The sequence below is a fragment of the Dermacentor andersoni genome, chromosome 10 (assembly GCF_023375885.2).
Source record: "Dermacentor andersoni chromosome 10, qqDerAnde1_hic_scaffold, whole genome shotgun sequence".
Classification (NCBI taxonomy): Eukaryota; Metazoa; Arthropoda; class Arachnida; order Ixodida; family Ixodidae; genus Dermacentor; species Dermacentor andersoni.
This window is the reverse complement of record NC_092823.1, coordinates 97,880,209-97,898,237: the sequence shown is the minus strand read 5'-3', so window position 1 is coordinate 97,898,237 and position 18,029 is coordinate 97,880,209. Positions and strand designations below refer to the sequence as shown.

General features: G+C 45.0%; 1 protein-coding gene across 1 annotated transcript; it reads left to right on the top strand.

The window, feature by feature from the left end:
• Positions 1–2,208: 2,208 nt before the first annotated feature.
• On the top strand, positions 2,209–16,543 carry LOC129380283 (uncharacterized). The gene is made up of 8 exons (XM_055061081.2): positions 2,209–2,275; positions 3,408–3,568; positions 4,765–4,817; positions 10,170–10,278; positions 11,432–11,599; positions 11,935–12,070; positions 14,340–14,522; positions 16,288–16,543. Exons 1-8 carry the CDS (start codon positions 2,225–2,227, stop codon positions 16,372–16,374), a joined length of 948 nt encoding a protein of 315 aa, XP_054917056.2. The 5' UTR covers positions 2,209–2,224; the 3' UTR covers positions 16,375–16,543.
• Positions 16,544–18,029: the final 1,486 nt, after the last annotated feature.

Below are 18,029 nucleotides of genomic sequence, written 5' to 3'. Positions count from 1 at the left end.
CTTTTGTGCGGCGTAAATGTGGCACTTATGCGAATTTGGTTCGCTCTGTATTCAGAATATTGCCTTTCTCACGCTTTAATTATAAACCACGTACAGATTGGGCCGTTTTGAACAGTACACAGGCTTGTTTTTTTCAGCTTTTTTTCTCTTGTTGCACGAACTTTTGCAGAAGCACCAAAGAAGTGCAATTTTACTGATAGATTCATCGTCGAAGTCTGCTTTGTAGTAAGTGCCCAATATGAAAGAGCATTCTGTGAAACTCGGGATCTCGTGATCTACCTAGCCACGTCGCTAAATGCGGTAAGTTGTGAACAACGCGCTCCGTAATTTTTTTCCCATTTCATGGCTGAGAGATTACTATTTCTGCTTCCGTTGATCATAGTTCCAGTGCTGCTGCAGCCACACAATTGCTTAATATCGCTCAGCCCATTACAGGCAGTCTCTGTATAGGTACAGGCATTGTTGTTGGACGAGCATATGCACGCACAGAGGCACGCATTGCAATACTCAGCTGGCTCATCTCTACAATGAAACCTGTTTACAAAAGTTCACACAGTTGTATTATGATGGAGTGCGTTGCAGTCAGCCAAGGAAATAAGAGATAAAGGTATAGCAACGGTTTTCTGCATCGTGTCTCGTGTTGCTGCAAAGTTGGGTTGCGGAGGGTAGGAGTGGGGGGATATGATAACAATGCCACAGTCGGGGTTCCGTTATGTTCTCCGCGGATGTTCGCGCTTAGACAGAGGAGAATATGCGTACCTCCAATTTAGTAGGGAATTGCGAGATCACCCAAAGCTGGTTCCTTCGGACCCACCAAATTCGTAGCTCAAAGTTTATTATTCCACTATCACTTTCAAATAAAAATAAGAAGAAGAAACAAACTCGCTGTCCTGTTTACGTTTGTTCGTACGGATTTTTCCGCTTTAAAACCGCATCCCGTCTTCGGCTACAGCACGAGTCAGCACAACACAAAGTCATGCATGTTCAACCTAAAGACCTGCTCAGTGCGACACCAAGCTTCAAAGCAATCAAATGACATGTTCGATTATAAGATGCACCTTCCCTATGTGAATCCACAGAAAAGGTTTATAATTAATCCTACTAAAACCTTACTCCACCTCGCCATATATTTATCACAGTGATGCACATCGTACATTAAGCATAATTTGATTATATACTTATTACTATTGACGTATACGATGAATGCATTGGTACCGAATAACCGCAGCCGGTAGAGGGAGTCGGTAAGATTGCAATTTTGCACACAACGGGACGGAAACAAACTGAACGCAAAGGCAGCACGACAGGGTATGAGCGCTGGTGTCGTGTTCTCCGGCTCTTCTTTCGCGCCTTAAGTGAAGCTGCAATTGATACTCGCGCCTTAAGTGAAGCTGCAATTGATACCTAATGCCTCGCATACGTTAACTGATCATATTTTTGTAGCTGAATTTGCGAGCGTCAGAAACCTTCTTCTTTGACTTTAGGAACTAACTACCACCTTTTCCCAACTCTGTCATCTGGCATATATGAACGTAAGCTTGTTCCCCATTTGAAATGAAGTATGCCCATAACGTTATTCTTTTTAATTCTCTGTGCATAGCAAGTTGTAATTTACAAAGGTGTCCAGAGAATCGCATGAATAACAAGCGTAAGTCGTTTGCTCTATGAAATTATTGTGTGTTTAAAGCATGTCCCGCAAATATTATCTATTGTGCATAAGCCGAGCTGAATTTGCCCATAACGTAGTGTTGTTGCAAGTTACTAACAATGCGCGGCAAAGCTGTCCGACAGGCTGACAACACTGGGCGACCAGTTGTCTATAGCTTCGTTTCAAAATTTCAAAGGATGGCATCTTCAAAAGCTTGTCCAAGCGCTTGACAGCGAAAATTTAGGAATATACATTATTTACGCAACTCATCTTTATTTTTGCGTTGGCATGTAAAACTCTTTCTCTATTTCACCAAAAAGTTATATCAAGTAACATCAAGACCTCCTATATAAAATTATAACGCGCCGCTGTGAACGCTTTCGCGTTCACAGCAGCACGTGTAGCAGCACGGTAACGATAACGCGATCTCAAATTTGCCCTATTAGACGCGGCGATAGAGCGGCGGGAATTACTGACGTCAGGTTCACACGTTTTACGGATGCGCGCTACTGACAATGCTTTTTTTCTTCTTCCTGTCTTTTTTCTGGCGCGAAGGTTGCCCTTTATTTCACTGGAATGACTGATCCACTTATACGATTCCAGCTTAATGGAGTTCTCCGGACAGAGGTGAGCTATTTTCAAGCAGAAACTAGGACTTACGTTTAAAAGTGCCCTACGACACTAAACCTCCCACGGTTTGTGATGCTTTATCGCTACTTTTACATACATAACATCTATTTTCTTCCTCTCGGCACCAGCCTGCGTTTTACTGGAATGTATGGCTCTTGTCGACCCTAAAATTGGCTGACACGAGCTGTACACTTCGGGCTCAGAGAACTGCGAAGGCCTTTAACTTTGCGGGGCGATACTTCTTACACTATACTTTTATGCACCCGCCGTCTCACCCGACTTAGGAGTCTACAGCGGACGAGCTCTTGCTAAACTTTCTTCTGTCGGTCCACGTTTTATGGTCGGTTGACACCACCCGTTGCTCTGACTACACTGCACGGAACAATGGGGGATAAAACTCTCTGTCAGTTGTAAGTGTTTCTAAAACTTTCCAGGTCATTTGTAATGCTCGTGCGTCATTCGATGAATATTTTACGAATTTACGGACGTAAAACGATAGCCGATTCGGAACCATAACGTTTGGAACATATCTCCACAGCTGAACACGCCATACTGAACGTGTACATTACTCTGCCGCACGCATGTAACATGATAGGTGAAGCTAGGTCGATAACATTCAAAACTGGTTGCTATAGGCACTTTTAAGAGGCTGTATACGGCAACTGTTCTTAGCTATAACTCATCACTGAGTTTCTTTTTTTTCTTCTCTATTTAAGCTGTAATTGACGCCTGGGCTCGACGCTGGTTACTCATCTTTTCAGATATCGTAAAATGTGGACAAAATGGTGCAAACGCCCCCAATAAAGGTTAAGACACTATTTCTAACATTTAACTAAATTATAACTGTTTTCAAGGATACTAACATCCGTTTTTTTTATTAACAATACTCCACATCGCGAGCCTTTTTCATCTCGCGACGGACGATCGGAACAAACCTCATTTTAAGTCCGAACCCCCCAAGTGACACACAAACCAGGTTCGCTCGTTTAACGTAAGCCCTGTTTCTCTTCCTCGATTCAAACTGTGTGGAACCACAATCGCAAGATTGTCCACGAAGCGTTCCAAACTTCTTTCACATTTCTGCGCATGGTTCTTCACGCTTGCAATCTGGTGTACGTCGTTCTTATAGGAGGAAGCCAGCGCTGGAAAAAATATTTGCGGGAAGGCACTCTATGAGTTTCGAGAACCGAACGTCTGTGCTGTGGACATGGGCGAGATACTGAATAAGACGGCAGATTTGATAAAGTCATGCCAGTTCACACAGTGTGACCTTGTGGTGCGCCTTACCAGGTATGTAAATTCCATTGAAGATATTTGCGAGATTCCTCTGCTTGTTGTTTCCGGAAAGCACACTTAAGTGATCGTGTTCCCTGCTCAAGCCTGTCACCATCTTTATTTTTCCTTTCTAGCTGTTGATTTGTACTCCTTCGTCAGTAATCTGAACGGACAGGCTTTAATTTAGAATTTCTCACATTTAGGAGCCAGCAGAGCAGCGGGCCGGCTGTAGAAGGCGATATCATTTTTTGTTTTCCTGTTTATTTCTTCATTTAACGCGAACGGCTTGCCCAGTACCTGGCAATAACATCGCTCTGTTAGGGGTTTGCAATGCCTAAATAAGTTATACGTGTCTGTAATGAAATAATTTTGCTTAGTTTTAATCACAAATCGTAAGAATATAAAAAAAAAACAAATTTAAATATCAATTCAAATAAACGAAATATTTATCACAACTAAAAAATACAGGAGAAAAGTGATCATGTGAATGTCTTGCGTCCCGAAAAACCATGCTTAGATCATTCAAAACGTCGCACGCCTTTAACAAGCAGAAGTAAATCAGCGTGTCCCAACTAGCTGGCACCTACGTAGTTGCGTAATGAAACCGTCAACAAAAAAAAATGTCAGTGCCCTTTAAATCTGCGAAGAAGGATGACCAGCGAAGCTGTGTATGAGGACCCCTTAATGGTTAACTGCACCTTTGCTGCGGGTCGGCCCGGCATCGCACTATCTTTGGGATCGGCCCACGTATGGGGAGTTTCTTGCTTACTACAACGACAGGAAACTTGCCTTGGACGATGAAGGTATACAGCTTCGCTGTTAAAACCCGCATAGATGGCGGCCAGAAGCCCTTGGACTCTTGCGGGATCCTCGGCCTGCTGGACGGCCAAAAGTTGGTCTTCCGGGGCCGAGTTGAGCAGCACGGTCCCCCACTGCATCCCATCCTTATTTTTTTCCCTGTCGATCCGCCCGAGGGAAGGCCCGGAAAATGTGATCCAGGTCCGCCCTTTCTTGACAGATATTGCATTTGGCCGGGTATTGTATCGTCCAATACTGCCGGATAAAAAATTAAAGTTTGCTAACGTGGAGCCTGCAGAGATTAAAAGAAATACTTTTGCATCATTGTGGGAGAACTCCGTAAAACATTTTTCCTGAATCTGCAGGCGCCTTTGTAACGGCAACCGGTGACATTTTATCTTCACTCTTTCTAGCGAAGACCTGGCGGTAAAATTGAATGACACGTTCATCAACAGGAATATTCATGGTAGGTGGTGCTCTTTCTATGATGTCAGACTAACCATTGCTGCAACACCAGTCCTCTAACTCTACGCTTATCGTGTTCTGGTTGTAAGCACGAGGTCGCGGGTTAGATTCAAAGAAGCGGTGACCGCATATTGACGAGAGAAAAAAATCGAGAAAATACCGCTTACTGTGATTTGAGTGCACAGTGAGAGAGAGGTACGTATAAATAGAACGCACCCTGTGCAGGTGTACAAGAAATGCAGAAACGGCAAAAATTATCCCCATTGAATAAGACCCGTATACGCAGTTCCGTAATTCCATATAATCGGGCGAATGAATATGGGAACAGGGGTTTTTATATAAGCGTCCTGCATGACCTTACTATAAAGAGTTCTTCATTCCATAGAGGAAGGGGTCGTTACTTGCTCTAAAAGCAATATAAACCAATTTTTAATTAAAGTATTATAGCCATTTTTTGCTTGTACTTAGCGTGCTTTCATTTTTCCACGATTTTGAGTAACTACCTGAAGTTTAAGACATTTCTGCTGGGAAGTTAGCTGCTTTCTATGTGTGCGTGATTCTGTGCTTGTGTTGTGCTGTTCATTTCCTTCAACTTGCACTTTCTTCTTTAGTCTTGCTGACTTCTGGGGTTCTCTTTTGCTACTTTTTTGTAAATGTACGCGTCCCATACCTTTCTCAGTGACCACCCTTTTTTATGTTTTACACTGATAGCTGCTTCGGACTCAGTTTCCATAGTCATTTCGATGTCCGCTCATTAATCCGATGCCCGTCCCTGGAATGGGAAACCTATGCCAAAGCAAAGCTTCCTTTGCCTCTACCACGACTTTGCCGCTGCTGATGGCGCCATGAATCTCTTGCCGTATACGTGGATTATAATGTCGTCGTCACACCGTGGTCATCTTACAGTTGTCATCCGTGCTGGCTGCTCGCTAAAGCGTTGCACATTTCGCCGGTGCCGGACGCAGTGCAAATGAACATAGCTTATAATGCGCACTAAAATGACAAGACTGGCTGATACAGGACGCCCTGTGAACAGACACTGTACAAGTGCAAATTAAAGCTACCCACGCTACGGACGTACCGCAAAGAGCGGGTACACTGTGAATAAAGCTGGCCCCCGTGACGGCAAGTGATGCATGCGAGTGCGGATATGAGCTCTGAGAACGACACGCTGTCGTTGCAGTGCCATCGTCGTTATTTCATCGTGGTTATTTCATCGTGGTTATTTCATCGGCTGCATGCCAGAGTGACAATTTATTCGTTCTCGTGTCATCGCCATCTTTACATTTTTTTTCGCTCTGTCGCTGTCACTGCGCTGCCATTTCTTCGTTGTCACGCCGCCATCTTCGAGCCGTCGTAGTCTGAGTGCTAATGAGTACGTCGCCACTATCATTCTGTCACCATCGTGTCACTGCCGTCATCGCGTCGACATCATAGAGTCGCCGTCATGCCGTCTTGATCGTGCCGTCGCCGACATCTCGCTGTAGTGGTTCCACTGTCAACACGTTGTTGTCACGCCGGCATCGTCTTACAGTCGTCATCATACCACTACGAATTAGCATGCTGTCATCGCCATTCAAGCTCCGCCATTCTCTTCGTCACACCAGCATCGTCATAACGTCGTCGTCAGAAATTAGGCATTACCTACTTCGCCATTGAAATCAAGCTGTCTTCATGCCATCGTCGTTACGTTATCTTCATATCATGGTCACCAAACAATTCCTATCATACCATCGCCATTATACCATCGTCGTTATCACATAGTCGGCATACCGACGTCATCACAGCATCATCGTCATGTCACGGTCGTCATGCATTGTCGTCATCGCGCCGTGGTGGACGCAGTTCTATCGTGGTCCTCTTGTTGTAGTGATTCCAGTGTCGTTGTCGCCGCGTCTTCGCCGCCACTTCATCCCGTAATTGCGCCGTCATCATACCGTCATCTTCATGTCGTCACGGTCGCTCCATCATCGGCATTCCTTTTTTGTCGTACACGTCGTGTGCGGCATCGAGTGCAATGAGTTTCTGCTGGGTGAGGAAGTCCCCAATGGAAATGTCTATCTGGAGTCGTGTAGTTTCTACTTGCAAATGATCACCAAGTAGCAACAACGATCTTCACAAACACCAATGAAAGTTTTGCTTAAACCGATTCCCACAGCGCATGTAGTCCGCAGATATTGTTTTGCTCCAGAATTTTATGCAGAAAAAGGACGCTGTGCGCCGCCAAGTACTCAAACCGTTGACTGGCGATTGACAATCGAAGACGCTACTTCTCAGCCACTCCGCAGATGCTGCGACAAAGAAAATTGGGTCTCCACAATACTGCACTTGGCCTCTACAGCATTCGTTAAAATGATCGGTAGGCGCCACGTTGTCCAGCTTATCCATAAACGAACTACGCAGTGATACAAACAAAGCCGGTAACAAGAAGCGAAAGACTGGATAACAAAAACGAGGAAGAGAGTCGCTTCATTTTGCTGCTTAACGCCAGGGGGAGCGCAATCTACACAAACGAAGTAGAATTGGACTAGACGCATCACTGAATAAAATGTGCATTTTTTTCATGCAAAGAATGCGCCCGCGCGCTTCTGCAAATGCTCACGCTGTTCGGTAAGGCTCGAAATAGTGCAAGACTTAATACACCTACGCCTGCGCCATCTATCGCATCATTTGTTTGCGCTATGGCCGAATCAAATTTATTTTCATATTCCTGACACCCCTTGCCCCATGTAGCCTTTGGAGCCATCCTGTCGAATAGGCATATTTGATTCACACAGGCGTTGACCTGTGTTGCCGCTATATTTGCCTATTAAATTACTGGTCCACGCGCGTTTTCGACAACTGATTTATTGCCAGCACGCTCTCGCGTCATTTCCTGTTACTATCCAATACTCATTGAAGGTTTTATTCTTTGCAAAAACAATCCAGCGGCGAAATGCCGGGTATAATGGACAATTTCCGCGCATTCAAGAGCGGGAATATCAGCTACGTAAGTTCTTAGCCTGTTCTTTTTCTCAGGTCCAAAGTGATCATGACAAAACCTTCAGAAAATTTCACTGTGAAAGAGCATTAGGCCCATAATCAAATTCTTGTTTCCCCAAGAAATCTTGGGAAGCAGATGGATGATGAAATGTCCCAAACTTTAGGCGACAGTGGCCATTAATATGCTACCGTTAAATGTTGGATTGACAATTTTCAGACATGTAATTCCAGTGTTCCAGAACACGTCCAGAAAGACGTGTCCCTGTCCTTGTGCCTGCATATGTAAAAGCAACCCATGACGTGATTACGAAGGGCTGCCGAATATCAGCCAGAAGCATTGCTACATATGTGGGATTATCGCGGGAGAGAGTTGCTTCCATTATCCACGACAACTTGCAGATGCGAAATGTAATAACAAATTGGATCGCAATACTTTTTACAACTATGCAAGAGAGGAAACGTATCGTGACCGTTTTGCAACATTTTGAAAAATATTAGTGAGGTTTCTTGGGCAAACTGGTAAATGGCGATGAGACATGAATTTACTGTTACGATTCTGAGACTGAAGAACAGCCCAAGAAATAAACGCCCGCTAAATCCGCCAGGCAAAAGAAATTCCGTGTATAGACGTTGCAGTAAAAGCCAATGGCAATGGTTTTTTTTAAGAGAAGGAAGGAGTTCTACTGGTGGACTCCCTCCAAGATGGTTCAACCCTTTATACAGAATATTCCTGTGCCCACTTCACGAAGTTGAGGCAAACCATCAAGGAAAGAAACATCGTGGAAAGACCTCCGAAGTTGTCATGCAGAGAATAAACTTTTATTCTGAGCAAGCCCAGTCCGCGGCGCCGTTGGGCGGCCTCCTTATTCCTGGTAGCCACATGCCATGGTCATCTACCGTGCCCGTTTGAACCGGCTGCGCTGTCTCTTCGGATCCGGGTCCGACAGCTTGGCCTCCCACTGCTTCTCGGTTAGTGTTTGGGTGTCTACGGTGCCATGGTTTCCTCCACATCCCCACATCATATGGCATAGGGTGTCTGACGTCTCAAAATACATGCAGAAGTGTGAATGTTGAGTGGGTGAGATTCGGTCCAATGGGATGCCCTGAACGTAGCTGTTGGTGTGGAATTTCTTGAGGGTTCCTGTCTCTTCCTGAGTTAGGCTTGGGTGAGGTGGCGGGTAATTTCTGTCTAGCCTGTAGTGTTGCAGAATAAGGGAGTACTTTTGGGGTACTTACTCCGTTCACTTTGGCGCGTCCTGTGAGAAAGCCTGAGGTGAGCGTGAGCTCGGGTGGAGGCGTCGGCTGCCTCATTCGCCTGCAGGGACTAGTGCCCCAGAATGCAGACGATGTATATATCTTGTAGGTGCTTCCTTGCCGTTTATGTAAGGATTTGTAGAGCTTGACTGGAGATTCTTCCTTTCTGAGAAATCATTCTTGTTGGCAATCGCGGCATTCGTATTGATGAAGCTCCTTGTATTTAAAGGAAGAAAATATCTAGCGAGTGTAGAAAACTTATATTTATATCTTGCACCTACTCTTAAAAAAATTCTTGAAATTCGCAAAATTTCCAGAAAGCTCACTGATCAAGCTTACAACTTTGTTTCTCTGCATTAAGAAACAACAGCACATTATTGTAAACTGTACTTATTAATACATTTACAGCGGTCTGAAAGTGATGCGGCACACACAGGCTTGAAGTACATGTTTAATTTGTGCGTAGTACTTTTTCTACGCCTTCGAACACATACTAACGTTATCACGTAAGCTGAAAAGTCAGGTATCAAATATGTCCGCTTTAGATGCGGTTACAGATGCAGTTTACAGAACGGCGATACCTGTTTTTGGTGTGGAGGGCGACTTTGTCAATATCATGCTTCAATCTTCCTTAATGTTACTGAATTTCTCGAATCTTTGCAAATATAACTGCTTTCTACATTACGTAGAATGTCACTTTCGTACAATACCACACTATCACCTAATTTTAACAAATTTGTCTCTAGTTGTTCCAGAAGTTCTCTAATAAAAATATTTCCCTGTGTTACATGCATGTGAAAAGGAAAATTGAAGTTTGCCCTGACCTAGAGCTTCCTTTCAATTTCAGGGACAACCAAGAGTTCAACAAAATTTAATTCGGTCAGATAGAATGGCAGAAAAATACATGGGATTCTGGTCACTAGCCAAGCCAAATGTTTATTGAAGTTTCGGAACGCATACGGGGTTTCGAAATGTCTATGAACTTTGGACTATGGACCAGGAATGACCAGGAACCTTTTTGTTTTCTTCTAATCGCAAGCGTGTTTGGCGACTATGATTGCGTGCTCTGATAAACTACGTCTCCTCCGGAAAGCTGCTACTCAAACTGATTTTGCAGGTGTCACTTCCCTTGCTGGCGTTTGCACGGAACACAGGTTTGCATTGGCAGAAGACGATCCACACAAGTACAACGGAGTATCTACCATGGCTCATGAGATCGCACATGCGTATGTTGTTTCCCAATATCAACCTGTAATGCGTGAGTCATCATCGTCGCTAATTACGTATGTCGGATTAATCCAGCACAGAAGCAATCCTTTCCGCGCTACAGTGAACACTGCGAAAGACTATCACATTGTCGATTTCTGCCATATTTATGCTCCGAGCCGATCAGAAGGGGCATAGCCAGCTTCTGAGCCTATAAAACTTGACAGTGCTGCTGAATTTGGTGGCGGTGTCCACAACAGCCCTCTTGCTCTAGTGCAATGCGAAGTTTTATTATTATTATTTTCGCGCCAGCCTTAACGCAAACATGAGGATTCCTCAAGCTCTGTACCAATAAGCGGACGGAAGTTGGCTCGCTGCCCAGTCTAAAGCCCGCGGTGATGCCTGAGCAATGAGCGGAACATTTCGAAGTAGTTACGGCGGCAGGATGCAGAGAGAATGCTGCATGGACGAGGGTGCCTCGGCTGCGGTGTCAAGAGGCAGAGGCTAATGATGCATTCGGCTGACCAGCTCCAAGCGCTCTGTCGGCGCGTTTTACATTCGGCTGGTCCAACACATCGACCTCCTCGCTCTTTTAGAGCTGCAGAAGCCCTGCTTACCGTTATTTGCGAGCTCTCGGTGGCACCCTCACGTTCGACCTGAGAACGCAACCGAGACCTGGCAGAGCTGCGGTCGCATAGCTCCTGCACGTTCTGTTGGAGCGGGGTCTGCAACTGCAGTGAAGCAGGTGCAGTGGCAGTCGCATGGCCTTGCTTATCCGCCATGTTTATTTCCAATGAGAACGGCTTGCGTGTGCCTGCTCCCGGCCAGCGATTACTCTGTCGATTAACTGTGCTTTCGCCTCGGGCACATTTCCTCTGCCTACGTTCAAACCGGGCTCTGAATCATTGCAGTCCGAGTCCGACAGCAGTGAGAATTAACTAGCCGAAATTACTATAGCTGAGAGCACCCTTAGCAAGAAGCACAGATGAATAGCAGCATGAACATAAAGAACGGGCCGTACCTGCCAAAACCACCACATACATTTCACAGAAATATAGCTGGAGCAGCCTCACCGACCCTTTCTTTTAAGTAGCAGCGCTGTGCAATGCTGGTATATGAATTCGCGGTGTTCGAGGCATGGAACGTGCCAATGTTTTGACCTTTTCTTTTCAGGCTTGGGGCAAGTCACGATGGCGTGCTAGCACCGTCCCAGATGGAAGGTTATCCCCAAGGGCTTAACTGTTCGTGGGAAGATGGATATTTAATGAGCTTTTCGGGCACAGGCAAGAACATGTATTCGCTTTCAAACTGCACTGAGGCCCAAATCCGTTTCGTTGTGAGGTATGTAAAGCTTTCTCCTTTCAATTGTTGCCCAGCACAAACCACTACATTCTAGGGCACATGTAGTTAGGCTTGTTCTTGAAATCGGTTTTGTGTGTTGTGCCATGGCGTGTTTCTCGTCGGGTTATTCCATGTGTGTAGGAGCGTGTGTGTGTGCATGACATAGGGAGAGTAGTGTGCTGGAAAAAACTGTTCTGTTTACTTCTTTGACTTCGCTACAATAAATCTGTTCACTTACGGCCACGACAGAATTGACTGGCAACTCACATAAATGTTACAGGAGAATTTTGTTTTTCTGAAGAATGTGGAGTGATGGTGGTTGCGTTCTTCCGCAGGTCTCTGCCACAGTCTTGCGTCGAAGTTCATATGGAAGCAAACTACTCGAACCACCTTTACCCCGGGCAAAACATGACGTTCGAACGATTTTGTCAAACAATGCATCCAAAACATGCGGACGTGAACGTCTCGGATGTAAGTAGTCATTCCAGTGCCTTATAGCACAAGTGTGGGATTATTTTATCACGTTCTTGCAAGACCCGCAATGAAAACTGCGAAACAGCTAATTGGAGCGAAGTTGTTCAAGTCCAGCTGAAATATGATTTTCTTTTTTCATAAATTTCACGTTTCGAATATAGTAGAATTATAATGGTGCTTTGGGCGAGGTGGTCTTAAATTATGACGTGACTTCAGCGAGAAGCACTGAAGTGCGCAAAGACAAACGTGAGTTTAACGGAAAGAAGACTGTGTCCGTTCTTCTTTTCGCTAACCCCGTGTTTGTCTTTATCGCACTGCGGTGCTTTCCGCTGCAGCCATGCTGTGAATACAGCGAAAGGTCACGGTCCTTATTAAAAGCTAATTAAAGAAAGTAGCTTGTAAATTAACAGCAAAGAATTACTCAGGCTACGAAAGACGCGGTATAGGCGAGGGCTCCGGATTTGTTTCTGCCAGTTGGTATTGTTAACGTGCGGTCAAAGCATGGCGAGCGAGTGCTTTTATTTTTATCTTTATTTTTTTCCTTTTCGTATGGCTCCTTTCGAAATGCGTCTGCGACGGCTGGGAATAAAAGCCGGCGCACGAATCCATTTAACTCCTTTCACTGCATAATGACAAAGCAATCTTGGAAGGATTGTCCCATTAATGTAGTATGCGAAGATTTCCACAACACTGTGAAAGCAGGAGTATAGTTAAAAGTAATAAATGACTCATGTCCTCACGTGGCGATCGCCCAAACTTATTGATGTCGATGTGAATGCTAGGTACACTTCACTGGGAACAATTGTAACTCTGTTGCTATGCAGAATTATACATATGCTATCCGCATTGTCATTGTGAAACACAATGCGAATGTTTGACGGCAAGCCCTCGATTACACAAACTTCTCTCATAACACTGCGATAACAGGGGGTCTACCACAGAGGGAAAGGAACAAGTTGGGAGAGTGTTACGGTTGTGGGTCATACATTTCATTTTATTCATAATAATGAGATTAGCTGGGAGCGTTATCCACCTCGTGCGCGTCTACGGGGTATGTGCCCGAACATAAAACTCCGGCACTGCATGTGCGATATTGGTATGTGCGCATTCTTGACCAATCCTCCGAGATGATTATGGAAAAGGGGCACGAGAGGTACCCAGCCTTAAGGTTGTTTCCAGCTTAAAAGTATTGAAGGCTTCGCCGGAAAGACGAAGCAATGAGTGCGATAGCAAGACAAGTAATAACGAGCTGTTGTGCTAGGTGTCCTCTGCTTGAATCTTGCTATCGGACAAATTTGTTGTTTATTTATCAATGCGAACGTCTTTCTTGGCGACTTTGCTACCACTTTCGCTCTCCGGGTATGCTTCAAATTTCTTTCCTGGACCGATCCCGGAGATTGTGCACAGCCGCGCAAGTAAAATTACATCACTTTCAGGTTCGAGATCTGTTATTGGATCGCACCTTTAATATTTAAGACTGAGAAGATTTAATATAAAAAGGCATAGTACTCTTTCCTTCAAGCCGAAGTTCCCGGAAGATGTGGTGCCATGTGCACTATCTGCTGTATGCTTGTTCATCTGGTATACAGATACTGACGCCTTTATTTTAAGACATCGCAGGAGCAGGTCCGCAATGAAACATCAAGTGCCAGGTCTTAAAACTGAGCGAAGTAGCAAAACTGAAAAATGACGGGGGAAACACTTACGCAGAAGTGTAGCTAGGTAGGACTATTGTTAAGAATGTATAGGTTTACGAAATATCAAGTAGGGGGCTAAACGTGGGCGTCATCGACGTACACGTCGCCAGAGCTGATGTTCATGACTCACGGATCTGACGGGCCGGAGAACATTGAAATTCCCCATGCCACCAACAGCCTGAACCGCCACTTGGTAGAATTTGCCCACTCGCGAAGGCACAAAAGTGACACTTACTAAGCAGTGCCAAATGGCGGTCAAACGACGACGTATGCATGCTGAGCAACGCTTCCGCAAACATCGCGGTCGGTCATACGAGTAGGATTGGTAGGGTTTGCGAAAAGGCGCATGGTGTCGGGTTGGAGCTGCTTAGCGAAGCGATTGGCTGCGAAGTGTGTGGGACATTGTGCTCGTTTTTTTAACGGTACCACCCCCCCCCCCATATTTCAACCCCCCCCCCCCACAACCCCATTTCACTTCCCCACAGCAATGTAAGGTTGGCTTGAGCATATTCCTTACGTCTATGGGACGCTGTTTCATTCTTTCACTATTTACTTTTCTCTTGAAACAGCGCCACGGTCATACCTATGAAGAGTGCAAGATTCACTGTTGCTGGAGGCTAGACCTAAGTATCGAAATACGAAGTGACATTGATATTGATTTTGACGGCTACGGCGCTTACGATTACGAAGATCTCAAGGAGTGTCAGGAGCACAGCATGCTGGAAGCAATGCCATGTGGAAGTGGTGGCAAGGTGGGTATCGTTTAATTTTCACCGCATGCGTTTACTTAGAGGAGATAGCACAGCTTTCTTTTGGTGTTTGGCCTTAAGTTATTGGAAGTCAGCATAGGAATGTAGCTCCCAGAATTTTTCAAGAAACTAAAAGGACCATTCCTTTCCCAGTTGTCATTTGTATGCCTTCAGCGCCGCCATACATTGTGCGACGACCCACTTTGTGTGACACTACTGACCGACACGTTAAACGAATCGCCGTTCGCGAAACTGCGAGAGCATTTTCAAGAACCATGTGCGGCAGTTTTTGTAATTAGTCTATCTTAAGGGAGAACCCGAGATTCAAATACCCAATTCGGAAATGTATCTGAATTGTTACGTCATCTGTAACAAGCACAAACCTCGAGCGCCTCGCCTCTCGCGATGTTTTTTGGTTCGTTTCCTTTTCTCCCATGCTTCGATCCGCTTGAGCAAACGATCTCTCTCTCTCTCTCTCTCTCTCTCTTTGAGGCGAGATATTACTTGCATGAGCAAGTGGCGGAAATCCAAAAATAAAAGGACCCGCAGACACAGGCAATTTTTTTTCGATGACACAATAACTCGGGACACCAACAATGAGTCAACCCATACTCAGTGAGCTTAGAAAATCCCACCCCACTTTACCTCCAGGACTGCCATTCCCCCGGCCCCGGACACTCGCGAAAAATGTTGAAAGAACAATCGTGGTCGTAAAACGCAGGGTGTGAGATTTCTAATTTGTGTAAAAAAACTGCTAGCATGTAGGTGTGGAACATATTTTTGCAGTTTAACGTGCGCCTTACAAAAGCATCTTGGTTTGCCGGTGCTCACCCGATGATACTTTCTATTCACACACAGCTGTCTGCTGGCAACAGTTCTACACAATAACGCTTATAGACGGGTTAGTGGGTTGTTCGATTCTTTATAGCAGTTAAGTAAAAAGATACACAAATAGAAGTCATAAACAACCTAAACAAATAGGTGAAATGAGTAGGGTCAAGCAAACATATTTGGTCCGGGATTTATGGCGTCCTTTTATTATAGCCCTGTGTCCCCTTATTTTTGCACCACTTTTTCATGTAATGAGTACACTGGGTACACAGCAGGTACATACATTTTATTGCAAACTTGACTACATTGCCTACATTGTTTATGTACGCGCTGTAGTCAAATTTACAAAGCCTTTAGAGCAATTCAAAAAAGACATGGACGTGGAAGAGACACAGGACACCGCTGTCCCGTGTGTCTGTCACGTCCCTGTCTTTTTGAGTTGTGCTAAAGGCTTCGCCATTATGAGTAAACCGTATGAACTAGCCCAGGAATCAGCCTTGCTGTAGTCAAATTTGCAATGGAATACCTGCTAGTACGCTCCCAAACCCTGCTTCAACATATATTTTGATCAGAACAAGCACGTTCTAGGTGTAAATTATAAGCCGTGTTCCTCAGAACAACGAAACCACGCTGAACAGCCTAGTTTTACAAAGTAAGCTCTTAAGCCTATTAGCCATTTCGGTTGGTGATGTTGGTGAGTCTAGCTATAGTCAATCAGTAAAGCTCGGTAGTCCGTCGAAGGCCACCGAGAGGCGCCCGGCCATACATTATGGTAAGGCTATTGAGTTACGTGCGCACGTATTCAAAGGTTAACGTACCGAAGAGAGGCGTAGAGAAGGAGCCGGGTAGCATCGCCACTGCAACGTTTAGGAGAGGATGCTCATGTTGTCATATGTAGAGTCATCGTACCAATGGCCTTTTTTCCTCTCTCTTACAGACGTGCTGGCGAGGTGTTTGTGGAGTACACAACTGGACAGAGATATACAACAGTTCGCATACTTCCCGCACATTCCAGACTCTTTAATTTCGGTGACGTTAGGAATAGGACAAGTTGATGTACACATGGACGACGTAAGATTGAGAACTAAATCTGCTTTTGTGAATAGAAGCCGCAAAGAGTCAAGTGCCGCAGTATGTCGAGTGCCATAAAATGAAAATGCCAGAAATCTTCAGCGGAACAATATAAATAAAATAACCTATTTATTGAGTTGCCTCGATAAATGAATTTCTTTATTTGCTTACGCCCTTGCCGACAACTTGACCACGACGATACCATTCCAAGAAAATGTTGCATACGTGAAAGAGACACGCTACCGTACATAAAGTCACTGCTAATGTGCCGCTTTTTATTATTCGTGGGGACACTCCAGGCGCATTTTTGTCAGACAGCATTTCTGCTTTAGCATTTCCATCAGTTGGAAGTTAGCGCTCACTCTGTTTTCCGTTCCCTTTGATTACCCCTACCTCCTTCCTTTTTTGCTCTTCCTGAGCTGCGCTACAAGCCTAAAACAGTCATGACACACCAACTCGTCCAAACTGCCACGCTTTTGACCAGCATTTCTGCTGTCTGTTCCAAACTGTCGCACTCCTTTGAAATGTTTGAGCAGATGGAAGAGGACAGTTAGGAACAGTCCACGCAGTGTATCGGCAAACAACCGGGGGAGCGTGCAGCGGCGCCGCTCTGCCCTTTCGAAAGAAAGGGGTTCACACCAGACTGATGTGTGACGATGCATAACTTTACGCGCTCACATTTTGCCAAACCCACTTTGTCTGTGCCGAAATATATATCGACGAACAGACAGAACAAAATATCATTGCCAAATTTCCTGTGAAAGTGGGCAAGAATGGTTAAGAAATCTGTCAAATGCTGCAAAATGTCCATGTTCACCCGACTTTGACTAAAATTTTCGGAATGAATGAAGGTTTGCGCCAACATAGTGTCGAAACTGCGTACTACTGAGCAAATGTTTCGATGAAAGAAATGTTGCATTGATTGGAAACCTTCAGACGTCTGGGAAAAATTCTTGCAGAAGGCTGTTGCCGGTGGCGGAACCTAAATTTACGAATACGACATCGAGCTAAAGTCGCACAGCAAGGAGTGGAAAATAAAGATGAGCCAAAGGAAAATATATCTGCTGGCCATGAAGTATTTCTTATGATTTGTGAACGCGAAAGCATAAATGCCTAAGAGGACGCGGCTGCGGGCTTCGAGTTACAAATTTGCGAGCAAGTGAGCGCGCTGAGACGCTTGGCACGTTTTGATTTGGCCCTACCGAGGCACGGTTAGAAACCAAGCGAGATCTTGCGCGGTTAAAGTACCCTCACCAGGTCTGTCCATCTTGAGCTGACAAGTGCAGAGCATACATTGCGCGATAACGCTCGTGTCTGCAAAGTAATACATCGCTACACTGTAAAATGATTTACACCCCTAAGGGTTCTTTGAGTGTCTATAACTAAACCCCTAGCACCCTTGGAAAAGCTGGGTTTTATAGGGAATTACACCCTTATGATGGTTGTTCTATTTTCCAATAACACCCTCTCCGTTGAGGGTGTTTTGAACAACGTAATACCCTTTGACCCATGGGGTGTAAGGGTGTGATCAGTAATATATTACCCCTTCACCTATCGGGTGTGATGAGCAATAGCCCTTGCTATAAGGGTGTTGAAGTATGGCATCTT

Coding starts and splice junctions, on each gene's coding strand:
- LOC129380283 (XM_055061081.2), top strand. CDS start 2,225: ATGACTGATCCACTTATACGATTCCAGCTTAATGGAGTTCTCCGGACA. Junction 3,569..4,764: donor CTTGTGGTGCGCCTTACCAG/GTATGTAAATTC, acceptor CACTCTTTCTAG/CGAAGACCTGGCGGTAAAAT. Junction 14,523..16,287: donor CATGTGGAAGTGGTGGCAAG/GTGGGTATCGTT, acceptor TCTCTCTTACAG/ACGTGCTGGCGAGGTGTTTG.